We start from the raw sequence: 15,270 nt of genomic DNA on the forward strand, positions 1-15,270 counted from the left end.
ACCAATTATCAGAGAAAGTCCCCGTTGGAGCAACCATCTATGTCATTTTGTTGTGCAGGTTTTTTAGGAAATTGAATGGAAGGTGCAACATTAGAGCTTCAGTCAGAGACACGGTTTATAACCTTATTGACTTGCACTTTCATTTTTGATGAATATCAGCAGTTTTTTCCCGCTAGAGACATCTGAAAATGCTTAAAGCACAGGCTGAGGCACATTGTGGATGGACTGAAATGACTCCCGCCTCATGACAAATGAAATGCTCTGTGAAAACATGATGAGGTACTGTACCACTTTGATCTTGTGGTGGGGATATGTTCAAGATTATGCTTGGCAACATTGATTGCATGTGCGTGTGCGCGCGTGTCTGTGTGTGTGCGTGTGTGCGTGTGTGCGTGCATGCCTGCGCGCATGCCTGCGCGCATGCCTGCGTGCCTGCATGCTTTCAAACGATGCATGCGCGCCAAAGCATAATCAAATGCTTTATGGCTTGGTAGAGAGAAAGTGTGCGCTTGTGGGCCTGAGTTTGTGAGTGCATGTGCGTGCCTGCACATGTGCGTGCGTTTGTGCGTGCGTGCATGCGTGCGCGTGCGTGCATGTGTGTGTGGGGTCACCTGGTATGAAGTTGGAGTCCGGTGGGCAGGGCCTGGTCTCGGTGCTGTTCCCTGAACACTGGTTTCCGGTGGGGAAGAGGACGTCACAGTGACGCACACGCAACTGGGAACCAGTGGAGTCACACTGGGACCACTCTGACCAGTTGGACCAACTCTCTGCACGGGTTAAACACACAGTACTGAAAAGTGAGTTGAGGACATACAAGGTTTCTACCCGACAGCAACGACATACAGCATTTCTACATTATCCGTCAAAACTCAAAGGTATACACGGTACATAAAAAGCTTGACAGCTTATTTACATGTGGTCCTTTGCGAGTGCAAAATGTGTGTATGTCTGCAGTCTGCACATGTGCCTACAAGCATAACATTTAAAAAATGCACATAATTATAAATATGTGCGCAGAAATTAGTCATGTATGAGCGCCTCTGGATAGACAGGCATAGAGTGCGCGCGTGTGAAAAAGACATACGGTGAAGAGAAAACAGTGTCATGACCTACTAGCAGGAACGTCAAGGCCTTAAGAGCCATGGGTGTGTTCTGGGCATGACGTTAACCCATTTAGAACGGGTACACATTTTGTGTTTCAATATTTTATGCTTTAACTATTGAAAAATAGCAGATATACAAGCTCACAGCGCGGCACCGAGTGCCGCGCTGCGAGCTTGTAGATCTGCTATTTTTGAAAAATCGTGAAAATTTGAATTTTGACCCGATTCTATAAGTGTCTTTTGAATCCTTCCAAGATTCTTTGAAAAACCTATGTTTCTATGTCAGCAATCTGGCCAGCCATCGTCAACGAAAAGGTCCTTTTCACTTCAACTGGAGCTCAGTTAGCCTGTTCTTGAGAGACTACTATGTCAGTGGTTCTCAAACCTTTTCATGTGAAGGACCCCCAAAATGATATTCATTTGGCCACGGACCCCCATTTCAAAATATCTAGTTTCAGGGACCACCCAGAAGCAAAATGTGAGTTGCAACCGTTCGCTTTGAAAATACATATACAGTGATGTTAATAGGTTTTCAAAGTAATGGGTCCCGGGACCCACAGGTGGTCATTCGAATGAGTCCCAGAAAAAAATTATGGGTCCCCAATTTGGGTCCCCATTTTATTTATTTTTTGCATTGTGAGCTTTTAGATCGGCTATTTATAAAATGTTTGCCTCTATCTTATATTATTTTACAATTAGGCTAATGTTTGGACATTTTTGATAGTATAGTTTTAGCTTGTTGATTACTTTGGTGCAATAATGGTCTTTGTATTTTCTTGGGGTAATAAAAAGGTAATTTTCTCAAGTACTGTACTTATAAGTACAATTTAAGGTACTTTTACTTTACTGGAGTATTTCCAATTTTCATTACTTTTACTTCTACTCCACTACATCTCAGAGGCAAATATTGTACTTATTCCACTACAATTATTTGAAAACTTTACTAGTTACTTTGAAAAGTATAGCCTACATAACCACTTCAGCCATGGCTATTTTCAAAGGATATTATTTGGTAACATGTGATACAGAATCATTGTGCATAATGAGTACTTTTACGTTTAGTCCTAAGTGTAGCCTATACTTTTACTCAAGTACATTTTGAATTCCAGACTTTTACTTGCAGTATAGACACTTTTACTTAAAGGGGTTATGCCAGCTTAAGGGTTACTGTCACCTTAAGTCATAGTAGTAAACGGTGGGTGACTGTGGGTCACATGGTCTCTCTGAATACACTTCGAAACTGCACGCGACGTGTGTCTGACTAAACTCGCATCACCAGTCGCATCACCAGTCTTTCCACCATCCCCACTAGGGAGGCGACAATAACAACTCTCTGTGATTTAGCGTTTTTTTTTCCTAACACATAAGCATAAACAAACATATGCACATGAACAATGTTGATGTAACAACCACATTTGTCTGGAAATATAATTTTAATATCCACAGATTTAGATATAAAATACATTTTCGTGTAGAGTTACTTCCTTGTTTTTAGTGACTGCTGGGGGTGAGGGGGAGAGTCTGCCCCTCAACCCGAGCAACAGCTGACCAGTACAGTATGTACAGTAAATTAATTTGATTGGTTTATTGCGCATTCCCACAATGACATCATAAAAATATTAACTTGTTTTGATATAATTTCTTAAGGTGACAGTAACCCTTAAGCTGGCATAACCCCTTTAAGTAAAACATTTGAGTATACTTTTCTCACGGATCTCACCACTGTGTATGGAGAGACCACTCGTATGGGAGAGACGTAATACTATGAGAACGTGGAGCGCTCGGGCTGTTGTAAATCACAGATAATTAGTTTCTCCGCTTTGAAAATCAGACGTCTTTTTATGACTTAATGAGTTTATGACCCTCTGCCAGCCTCACTCTGCCTCAGAACAGCAGCCAGAAACGGCAGTAGCTTTAGCATGTAGCTAAACGTAGCATCACAGTGACAGAGCCATAGGACAGAGCACGTTCATGTACGGGGGAGCGAAGTTCAGTGGAGCCTCTGCTGCTGCAGAGCGCGGTGGCTCCGCTGCATGCAGAAAGAGACAGACAGACGGCAGGCAGTTTCTGGCGAGGATATTAATGAAACGAAATGCTGTTTGCGACACGTTCATTCCGCGGGGACCCTGACCGCGACGCTCTAAATTATTTTAACATGGACTCCAATGAGGATGCGTCCGTGGGACCCCTGGAACATGACGTGAATGCGTCTCTGGGCGACGTGAAACGCGTTTCTGACGCGGGACGCGCACGTAATGACATCTCTGCATATATTCAAAGATTTGCACACATTTTCACGACTTTTTCAAAAATAGCAGATCTACAAGCTCGCAGCGCGGCACTCGGTGCCGCGCTGTGAGCTTGTATATCTGCTATTTTTCACTGGTTAAAGAATTCAATAATTCTAGGTCTAAATGGGTTAAACTGCTTCATTGTAACTACCATTGTCAATGTAGTAGTAGGTGCAGTAGATGCATTTGCAACTTCTGTGAACTATGTAGCGTGCTAACAAAAAGGCACTATTCACCAGTGGAATCTACCAGACCTGACAGCCCCTCCCGTGCAACAGCTACGGGGAAGAGAGGCAATAGACCGGCCTTCCAGCGGTATGTGCATCTGCTGCTGTCGGAGTAGCAATGGGTGGACTTAACGGCCCATGAGAACAACTATAGAGAGTGCTTTAACACCAAGCAGCAGTACAAGAATAAGAACTTTGTTTCCTCTGGTTGATCCAGCCTAGGACATATACCCACTATACAACTGGTTGTTGGAGGGTTTCAACAACTTGGGATGTCCAAAGACGAGGCAAGAAAGGCTGACAAAGTATTGCGGATCCACCGCTACTCGCGCCCATGGAGTGCTGAGTGACATGTATCATGATAGGCCAGGGGCCAATTCTGATATCTTCACAAATTGGTACCACCCAAGGTGACCGTACGTTTTTTTACATGTTTGACTTCGTACATGTCTGTAGTTTACATTTTGGTATGATAACCCTTTCTGAGACCCAGCTTAATTGATGTTATCAGCCGCTAGAGTCGGTGTCTACTTTACATTACTGGGGGAAAAAAAGCAAAAATTAATCTGCTTTAAGTAGCATATGAGGGGTCAAACTAGGGTGTTTTCATGATTCTGAATCCATTGCAAGCCTTTGTTTTGCATGAAAAACATTCATTGGGCTACAAACGGACCCACAAGACTATGCTTTAGTGATGAAAAGTGATGAGTCATCACTTTTCACACTTTTGTGGGGGCTATTTTAGCCCAAGGAATGTTTTTCGTGCAAAACACATGCTTGCAATGGATTCAGAATCATGAAAACCCCCTAGTTTGACCCCTCATATGCTACTTAAAGTAGATGAATTTTTGCTTTTTGTCCCCTGTAATATAAAGTTAATGGGACACCGACTCTAGCGGCTGATAACATCAATTAAGCTGGGTCTCAGAAAGGGTATCATTACCTAAATGTAAACTAGAGACATGTACGAAATCAAAAATGTAAAAAATGTACAGTCACCTTTGGTGGTACCAATTTGTGAAGATATCAGAATTGGCCCCTGGCCTAGGAGGATCCATATCCATGAGTTTGTGAATGTAACCTTTACTGCACCTAAAATATTTGTGTCCAGGTATGATTTCCTTGTGTGTGGACATAAATAAATTGTTAAACTGTGTGTGCGTGTGCGTTTGCGTGTGTGTTTGTGCGTGCATGCTACAGCGTACCTGGACAGGGTTGTGTGTTGCACAGGGCCTCCTCAGTGTGCAGGCCCAGACAGATGTCTCCTCCGTGGGCTGGTGGTGGGTTACTGCAGGTGCGGGTCCTCATGTAATGTCCTCCTCCGCACGTCACCGAACACTTGGACCAGGACGACCAGCACGACCAGCTCCCATCCACTGAACACAGCAACCAGAAAAAAAAGATATGACTTATAACCCCCCGAAGAAATTGAGGCAAAAGGTTTTTCAATTGATTCTTGTAACTCTAGGCATGTGTAATCAACGCACGCACATTCGTATCATTCAGGTCATTTATTAACAGAGAGAGAAACATGAAAAGCCCGACTTTCGTTTTTAAATAAAACGAAAAGATTTGTATAAGGCTTGTGCTGTGCTATGTTTGTGGTTGAAGATGTGTTTGCCCTGCCGCTCTGTGAACAGCCGGTCACCTGTTCCCGATCACCATGTGACAACACCCTTATTAGTAATGTCACCCTCTAGGGCAGTGGTTCTCAACCTGTGGGTCGGGACCCCCAGGGGGGGGGGGTCCCCAAATTATTTTGGGGGGTCCCCAGATGATTAACTTTTCACTCTCAACAGTAAATAAATCAGCATAAAGTTTAAGTGTATAGAGGGTATCTGCACATTTCTAAAGTGACAATTTAAGGACTTTTTAATACCTCCAAAATGACAAATTAAACATTGGCCAAATTGTCAAATATTAGAGGCAGAAATTGTGAACATAGTAGATCTACATGCTCACAACGCCTCGCAACACGAGGCGTTGTGAGCATGTAGATCTGCTATTTTCACATTAGAACCATGTTATACAAAATGTAACGCCTCAACTCTTAGTGCTCGTCAGGGTGGGGAGGTCCCCAGTTAAAATACGTTTATTTTGGGGGTCGCGACCTGAAAAGGTTGAGAACCACTGCTCTACGGAATCACATCACCATAATCTAATAATGATCATAATTAATAGCAGCAATAACAAACAATACAAGCCCCAAAATAAAAGATCTATATTTCATATGGTCAGACATGATTCATAACAAATAAATACATCATAAGCAAATACTTCAAATGGCTTCAACAGCATGCTTAAGAACATACAAATGTCTAGTAAATATACCTTTCTGGAAAGGCATCATTGTCAAGATGCTGTCCAAGCTTAAAATGGTTATATCTCCAATACTATTCAATCTAGAAAGGTGGTTTGGGTGTTTAACCCTTTACCTGGCCCCCTTTGGGGCTCAGGGAATGTGCCCAATCTGTGAAATTGCCATCAGTTAAATATTTATTGCCAAATCCAAGATGGTGTCCCAAGGTGATGTTCGTAGCGGAGGAAAGAAAATCCTATTTTCTACTGTATAAATTGTCTTCTAATTTAACACAATGAATTTAATTTCAAAGTGTCAGTGCAAATGTTTGTACACTTAGCGTGGATTTCACAACAAATGAGGCAAAATGTGCATATTTCCCTGGTTCTAATGTATTATCTGTCAAGTTGACGGTGTATGATGAACATGGTGTGCTGCCAGAACAAGGACTTTGGTGATATTATTTCACAGTTTCTGTATTAAATGTATCAAAACAGAGGATGCTAATATCCTCTGTTTGATGAATTTCACGGCTTTGTTGTTTTGTAGGAAGTTGGATTTTGGTCATTTTTGAAAAGAAAGACCACTTTTATCTGGAAGTAAAGAAATTGAAGTCATTCCGAGACATTTAATGGAACAGTGATGCATGACAAGGAAAAATGAAGCAATTTCAGTGGGTGTACAGTATCTGAGCATGTGTGTGTGTGCGTGTGCGCGTGTGCGTGTGTGCGTGTGTGTGTGTGTGTGTGTGTGTGTGTGCGTGCATAAAGTGTGACTATTTTGAAGGGTGTGTGACAGCAAGTTTTGCCTCATCCAGTTGCTATAGTGAACCTCTTAACTGGCACTTGACAACGACTCTGATTAATGAAAGCAAATGAACCATCACGCTCCTTGTAGCTGTTGCTGAATGGCAAACATCACAGTTATTATTACGCACACACGCACGCACGCACGCACGCACGCACGCACGCACGCACGCACGCACACACACACACACACACACACACACACACACACACACACACACACACACACACACACACACACACACACACACACACACACACACACACACACACACAGCCACGACATACATATCGTCACTGTCGGGCAGAAACCTTGTATCTCCAAGTTTCAAACGTGTACGTTTTTTGGTAAAGCAAAGCCCTGCTTCGTCATACAAGACCGTCGCACAAAACTAGTGAAAACAGCCGATCTACAAGCACGATCTGCTGTTTTCACTAGTTTAGTACATTTTTGAGATGTTACGTACAAAACGAACGGTTTTGGACATACAAGGTTTCCACCCGTCAACGACAATATACAGTAGGTGCCATATTAGACGATGCAAGGAACAATATGTGGAGAGAGAAGGCGAGAGATAGAGAGCAACAAGGTGTATACACTGCTTGACACAGGTTCCTGGCAGGAGAGGCAGGCAAACACCTCCGGGGCAATCACTCTTTGCAAAGCCTTTCTCTTCATTGTGGCGGAGAGAAATTCCTCTTTTCGGGAACCATTTGAGAATGGCTGTTAAAGAGGCAGGGCATGCAGCGCTGCTGTGCAGGTAATTGAAGTGGCCCGAGCTTTTTGTCATCTCAGTGTAATTTCTCTATCACAGACTGACACATCAGTCGATTCCCGGTCCCGCATGACAAATCGGCCCATCTCGGGGGCCGACTGGAGAAATACACAGATTCATTTGTTTCCCCGAGCAGACGTATGGCGCGAACAGCACCTTTTATTCGACCACCTTTCTCCTACACACTGGCTGCACTAATGCGTCTATAAGCCTTAGGGACTACACCATGAATTTTCATTTTTCCAATTTTTATGTATTTTCTTGGTTTCCCACCAGCAACTTATATCCTCACAAAGTCCTATTTCTGACCATTGTGTCTTTCTCAGTTTATGGGCAGATCTATGTTAGCATGTCTCAGAACGGTCCTGATTGTGAAATGTCAGATTTGTGATGTCACAAGGCCTGAGAAGGAGGCAGGAGGAGCTGGGAGAGGGTTGGGGAGGGGTGGGCAGGCCTGAGAAGGAGGCAGGAGGAGCTGGGAGAGGGTTGGAGAGGGGTGGGCAGGCCTGCTGAGCAGGAGGTGGGGAGGAGTGTGGGGCCAAAACTGGCTCAATAGCGCAGTCCTCCCACTCAGGACAAGGTGGTACTGCAGCTGAAAATGCTCTGAAAGCCAGGCAGAAATGACAGGGGCTCTGTATTCAGGAGTGGTAATTTAGCCTCAAACCTTTTCAAAAACGTTTTTTGGGACACAAACAGTGTTATATAAATTATTTTTAAATGCATGGTGTAGGACCTTTAAAGGACAACTTTTTTTTTTTTTTACAAGAGTTCATATTTTAGATTGTAATTAGAGAAAAGAAAAGAAAAGATGAGTGTTAAAATGTTTTCATTTACTGCTTTCTATTGTTTTTAGCGATTTTAGTATTTTGATTTCAGTGTCTAAATATGTCTTTTTAGACACAATAAGCCGTCAATTTCTTTTTTACTATTTACACCAGCCCCCATAAGTCACATCTGCCCATGAATGATTGCGGTGCATCTTGGTAATGGACTTATTGTGTCTAAAAAGACATATTTAGCCACTTGCATGCAAATCAAAGTTGTTAAAATCACTAAAAGGTTCAAAATAAGTAAATGAAAACATTGTAACACTCATCTTTTTTTTTGTTTGTAAAAAAACAAAGTTGTCCTTTAAGGCATAGGTATTCAACAAGGGGGTCCATGACCTCTAGGGGGCCCTCAGGGTCATGGTGGTGAGAAGGGCGACGCAAAATTATTGTTTGATACTAAAGTTTAGTTTGTAAATTTGTAAAGACATGTGGACATGTTTCTCCATCTAGCTGTGATCAACCTGTGGCTGAAGTTAAACATAGCGCTACACAGTTCACTGTAAATGCCTCTGCTGGCTGTGAAAGGCTTTTAGTGCATGTGGATTGATTCAGCTCAAGAAGAAGGGGGAAAATGATGGCGCTCCAGTGGCACAGGTGCCTGTCGACCACCCATCAGGGGCTTCTATTATAGCGTCCTAACATTCTAGGAAGAGAAATCCTGCAGTTTCTATTAGTTTTGATTCCCCATGGCTGATATCACTGGTAGGCGGTTTTCTGAACTGTCCACAGCCCGCCTCCAAGACACAGACTAAGGCGGCGTTCAGACGACGCCATTTCCACGGGAAATCCGCAAAATGAAATGTCAGATATGCATGCCTTCCGTTCAGACGACAACAGCATTTTCGGTGCCATGGCATTGTTCCGAAATCTCATTGTTCCTACATCCCATTAGTCAGAATCTGGTGATGTTAACCTGGTGAAAAATACTATGCTTAAACCTAAACCTAACCCTAACCTCAGTAAAACTATGCCTAACCCAAACCCTAACCCTAACCTCAGTAAAACTATTCCTAAACCTAACCCTAACTAAATTCGGACTAATGAGATGTAGGACTAATGAGATTTCTGACTTATGGGCAGCCCCCGGCATTTTCGGGGGTTGAAAGCGCAAAAAGCAAAAGCTCTTCCCAAGGTGAAAATCTTTGAAACGATCCTCGTTGCGTTTCCATCTAAATGTGCGAGTTACGGGGAAACCGCAAAATGTGTGATGTCTTGGCTAACGGTGCAAAGCCGACACCAGCTGAAACCTGTACGCTGCCATGGTGATTATGTAAACAAACTCTGTGACAGCAGACATCCCAAGTCTCCCGGATGTTGCGGGAGTCTCCCGGAAATCAGCGTCTCCTCCCGGACACCCGCGAGTGGCACCGAACCTCCCGGAAATCACGGCCGCTCCCGCAAATGCTAGCCATATCCGCCTGGATCCGGTCTAGAACCGGATCTGCAACCCGCGATGCAAATAAATGTGTTCTCATTCGTCGTCAAACTGTCAATCTTGCAGCCTGTGCGACGCACGGCAGCCTGCAGGCAGGCTGTCTCACTGTGATAGTGACAGAACTTTGTCCCAAATAGGTAAGAAATACATCATGCTATAAATTAACCCGATTATATTAAGCCTAAAATGGTTCGGCCGCCGTACAGAACCGCTTTAACAGTTTTTAACCATTTTTAACCGTAGAAAAATGAGTAAAAATCAGAGAAAAAACGATATTTTTTCTGAAAGTTGGGATGTCTGTGACAGGTAGTAGAGCGGACATGATGTCACACCCTGCCAGATATAGTGTGTCACTGCCACCTAGCGACATGGTGTGCACACTACATCGTTTCAGTCCCTGGTGCGTCTTCGTATGAACACTGGAAAAAAGGTGACAACGCAGCGGGGACCTCTCTGAGACCAGACCGTTGTCGTCTAAACGTGGCCTAAGAAGACAAAAATGTTGCCATATTATCATGAGCATCAGTGAGGACCAATTATACAAAGATACGTTGAAAATGGGTGGAGTCGTCCTTTAAGTATGTTTTTAAATATTTGTATTTAAAAAAAACTTAAAGGCAAGTAATATTTGACCAGCAATATAGCTATACTTTGACTCAAGTGCTGGGTTTGAGTAGTAGGCAATTGTCCACTACTGCCGCCTGCAACTGTAATAACATCACACTTTCAGATCTGTGTTAATCTAGGCCCTATTAGTATTCATTACATCTCAAGCTAGGCTAAGCCGTTCGCTTTGGAGGGGAGACTGGAGTTGTTAATACAGCCAGCCAGCGGAATTATTATTGTCAACACCTCAGAATTGGGGTAGGAAACACATCAGCATAGTGTTGTGGGAGCACATAAGCAAACAGAATTAAACTGCAGTCAACCACAGAGGCTTTTAGGCTGATCGCGACTGGCAGGACAAATCCAGTAGTCTCCGATACTATTTCGGATTCAAAGTGCATCTTCATTGGAGCGAGGCACAGATATCCTATTCCCTTGTTAGCAATCGCGCGTGAACTACTCCAGCTGAATGGATTAACGGGCTGTAAAAATAGTATCAACGAGCGTTCGCCTCTCTCCTCCTGTCTCCTCGGCTCGCTGCGGTTCGCGCCGGCAGGTACCGTATGAAGATGAATGGCTGCCATTGAGGACAACGCACACGTCCAGGCTTTTAGTGTGAAGGCCAGGGCCTGATGTCAGGGCGCTGGATTAATAATCACCTGAGACAAAGTCTTGCTCGCACTGCTTGGCGCCCGTGCTGGATGCCAGGTGTGCTTTTATACGAAACTAAGCAGTGGATTTCCATTTAGACAGCACATTACCTCCTTTGTCAGACAGAGTATTCATTTAATTGGAAAGCTTCCTCTCCGCCGTCTTCCACGGGCGGGGTGGAAAATGCACTGCCTCAGAGGTTTTCACAACGGGAAAAAAGACCTCCTCCCGTCACTGGCAGCATAATTATGCAGTAATGTAATTACACCCCAGGACGCCATGGGGATTGAGTCCCTAATTCCTTGGTGTAACTGTAACGTCTGGTCTCTGTCATGGCCGTTATCTGGGGCTGAATCCTTTCATGTTGGCGATTAGTAGCCAGGACTCAGGACGGCACAGAATTCAGTGGTCTTGAAATGGTGCAGGGCAGGGGTCTTCAACATTTTCAGGCAAAGGACCCCTTAAGAGGAAGATACAGCAGGAACCCCCACAACATATTGTATAAAATTGTGTTGCAGATTTTCATAGATTTCAAAGATAGATTCATAGACTTGTTTGACAGCAGTGTCATCAGTCTATGTTGGATTTGTGTTAATGTGTTTTTTCAGGCATTTAACCACTTAAATTGTCGGTACTAAGTAAACTTGACCTTTCACTCTGTACTTGGTCTGCTATCTGCTATTTTTGGCTAAAGTTCTCCTCAGAATAGGGATGTGAGGGTTCAAGTTGTTGATTTAAAACAATTATCCTATCGCACAAAGATTTGGAGGCCCCCCTGTAGTAACTCTGAGGACCCCCTGGGGGTCCCGGACCCGCTGTTGAAGATCCCTGGTGCAGGGGATACTCTTGTTGTCGGGACATACGTACTAACAGACGTGGGACATACATACAGTACAAACAGACAAAGCCACATGTAGTACCGCTCAAAAACAAAGGAGTGCATGAGCAAACCTCACCTGGGCAAGGGGTGACGTTACACTCCTGGTACTCCTGTGCAGCTCCCAGGCAGGCCTGGCCTCCGTAGCGGGGTTCGGGGCTGCTGCAGGTCCTCTTGCGGCTGCGGACGCCCCTGCTGCAGTCCCTGCTGCACTGAGACCAGGAGCTCCACAGCGACCAGCCACCGTTCACCGTGTGGCCCGACATCCTGCCCAGGCGGAGCACCTCACCTGTGGGGTCAGAGAACATGGATATAGGGGAGGGTCAGTGAGGGTCAGCCTGGTTGGTGGACGGACGGACGGACGGACGGACGGACGGACGGACGGACGGACGGACGGACGGACGGACGGACGGACGGACGCAGACAGACAGACAGACAGACAGACAGACAGACAGACAGACAGACAGACAGACAGAGAGAATAGACTGTAGCAGAGTGACTCACTGCCTCAGTCTCACTCAGTCTAGTATCTCCCTCGGTCCATAGGGATATCCCTTTGGATCAATGGTTAAGACATTGGACTTTCACACGGTGAATCCTGGGCGTTACATACATACAGTATATATATATATATATATATATATATATATATATATATATATATATATAAATATATATATAAATATATATATATAATATATAATATATACAGTATATATATATATATATATATATATATATATATATATATAAATATATATATAAATATATATATATAATATATAATATATACAGTATATATATATTGTGCAAAAAAGCAGATGATGCCCAAATCATCACTGACTGTGGAAACTTCACACAACTCTGACTTCAGAAGGTCATTTTTTGTATTATAAAATGTATGTTGGTTGCAACATAGGTTAGGGAGTAGAGATCTCACACTGAATATCACAGCCACTCTCCTGCTCATTCATCTCATGAATCCACACACCAACTATCACAGCCACTCCCCCGCTCTCAACCATCTTATCAAAGTTACCTGCCTCCTCTTATCGGCCAGCCAATCCCCGCTGTAATCACCACAGTATAAATACAACCGTGAGCTATCACTTTGTCGTTCCTACTACTAACGTGGTCTCGAACAAACCCTCCATCCACCCCAACAAACTCCCCCCTTTTTTTCTATTTCTTTCTCTACTACTTCCAGGAACTCAGGGGGCATTGTCGGAGGAGAGAAGGCCTGTCCATTCAACCATCGATGGCCGTCTGCTCCAGAGACTAAACCCCCACCCTGAGTCTCGCCCTACCTGGGTTCATCATAGTTCACAATCACATCCACCCCTTCCTCATAGTACACAATCACATCCAACCCTTATCGTTCAATAAACCCATTAAACTTTATTCAGTTGTGAGGTCTCTTACTAGTGAATCCTTGTTTTGAGTGGTCTTGTGTAATATTGTAATATTGTGGGAAATGGATTTTTGATTTTCATGAGCTGTATGCCATAAAAATCTAAATTAAAACAAAAAAGGTTTTGAATAGTTTTGTATAGAATAGTTTTGTATAGAATATATGAAAGTTTAAATGTTTTTCTATTTTATCAGAGAAGAAAATGAACTCTTACACAATATTCAATTTTTTTTTAGATGGATCTACATACAGTGTACATAGTATATACAAACGTACATACATACATACATAGACGGACAAACGGATTTACTAAGGTGTGCATGGCATAGCTCCATAGATAGACCGCATTTTTAAGACTTAAAAAAAAGTCTTCTACAGATGTTATTGCACTCCTCATTCTCTGTCACTATCAAATGATGGATTTCAGTGAGAGGCAGCCGTCATCACAAGAGAGCTCTGGCTCATCAAGACAACACCAGTTGACTAATCTGCGCTCTCTCATGTGGAATATTGTTGGAGGACTCCAATATGAATGAAATATGAAACTGTAATTTCTATTAAAATGAAATTACTGCACACATTAATCAGCATCCTTTGAAACATGCACTGCAGAAACAGAGACACGGCACACAATGGGAGAGACAGACAGAGAGAGAGAGAGAGACAGAGAGAGAGAGAGAGAGAGAGAGAGAGAGAGAGAGAGAGAGAGAGAGAGAGAGAGAGAGAGAGAGAGAGAGAGAGAGAGAGAGAGAGAGAGAGAGAGAGAGAGAGCTCATCTGTTTGAGTGTGTGACTGATAATCACCTGCAATAAATGACAGTCATACTCTAAACACTCCAGCCCTGATGACACTCTTCAAACAAACCGTGCTGTAGACTTTCTCAGATAACATTGGAGGTTTCTCTTTCTTTAGGTTTCTCTGCTTTTATCCCATTTGCACTCTCTCTCTCTCTCTTTCTCTTCAAGGCAGAGAATCAATCGCCTTGTCCAAACTCTCCTGAACTTGAATGCAGCATCTTATGCAATGAAAGAATTGCCCTCTCTGTGTAGAAATCCATACTGTTACGCCACATCGCCAGTATTCACTTGATTATGCTTTAATTTAGTGTGGTATCAAGTACCGAAAATAGCCGACCTCCAAGCTCACAACGTGTCACAGCGAGACGCGTTGTGAGCTTGGAGGTCTGCTATTTTTGATATTTTCACCAAAGGCCCTTTTAGAAATTTCAGACCCTGCCTCTCTAACATTCTCTGCACGTCCCTGCACACTCTCTCTCTCTCTCTCTCTCTCTCTCTCTCTCTCTCTCTCTCTCATAAGCAATCTACTGTTTAGTTGTTTACTCATTTAGAGTATAGCTAATTATTTATAACCCCTAGTATCCCTCCAATGCAATTTAGTCATTACAGCAATTACTTCCTCCCCACACGCATTTCTTTGTGTTGTCACAACTACTACTCATGCAGCGTATAGCGCTTCCACTCCACTCCACTGCACTCCTCCCGCCCAACTCTCCCTGCTATGGGACGTTCGTAAACAAATTGAATCTTTTGAACGGCTCTTTGAAATGAACGATATAGGGAGCCGTTCCTTTCTAAATGAACAGTTGTGGAAAAAGTACAAACATTCTTTACTTGTGTAAAAGAATCAATACTGCAATCTGAAGTTTGGAATTAAAATGTACTTGAGTAAAAGTACAAAAGTATTGGTATCAAAATGCACTTAAAGTACCAATAGGAGAAAGTAATCATTATGCAAAATGTCCCATTTCACAAGTTTTCCAATGAATAAAATGTAGGAAAAAACATTTGAAAATAGCAGATCTACAAGCTCACAATGCTTCGCAACGCAACACATTGTGAGCTTATAGATCGGCTATTTTCAAATGGCCGAAGTGTATATGTGGCCGAAATGAATATAGGGCTGAAGTGATTTGTAATTATAATCAAAATCTACAAAGT

The 15,270-nt window shown here is 43.2% G+C and overlaps 1 protein-coding gene across 1 annotated transcript in view; it reads right to left on the minus strand.

Annotated features, from left to right (window-relative positions):
• The window catches only part of sema5a (sema domain, seven thrombospondin repeats (type 1 and type 1-like), transmembrane domain (TM) and short cytoplasmic domain, (semaphorin) 5A), a gene marked incomplete at both ends in the record, with an annotated part of 185,754 nt that overhangs the window by 9,629 nt on the left and 160,855 nt on the right, over positions 1-15,270 (minus strand). The window contains 3 exons of the mRNA XM_080752100.1: positions 612-767; positions 4,827-4,997; positions 11,981-12,190. Coding sequence (XP_080608226.1) covers positions 612-767; positions 4,827-4,997; positions 11,981-12,190 — 537 coding nt within the window. The remainder of the gene's footprint in view (positions 1-611; positions 768-4,826; positions 4,998-11,980; positions 12,191-15,270) is intronic.

This window comes from Nannobrachium achirus, assembly GCF_963921795.1.
Source record: "Nannobrachium achirus genome assembly, chromosome: 21".
In the NCBI taxonomy this organism is placed as follows: Eukaryota; Metazoa; Chordata; class Actinopteri; order Myctophiformes; family Myctophidae; genus Nannobrachium; species Nannobrachium achirus.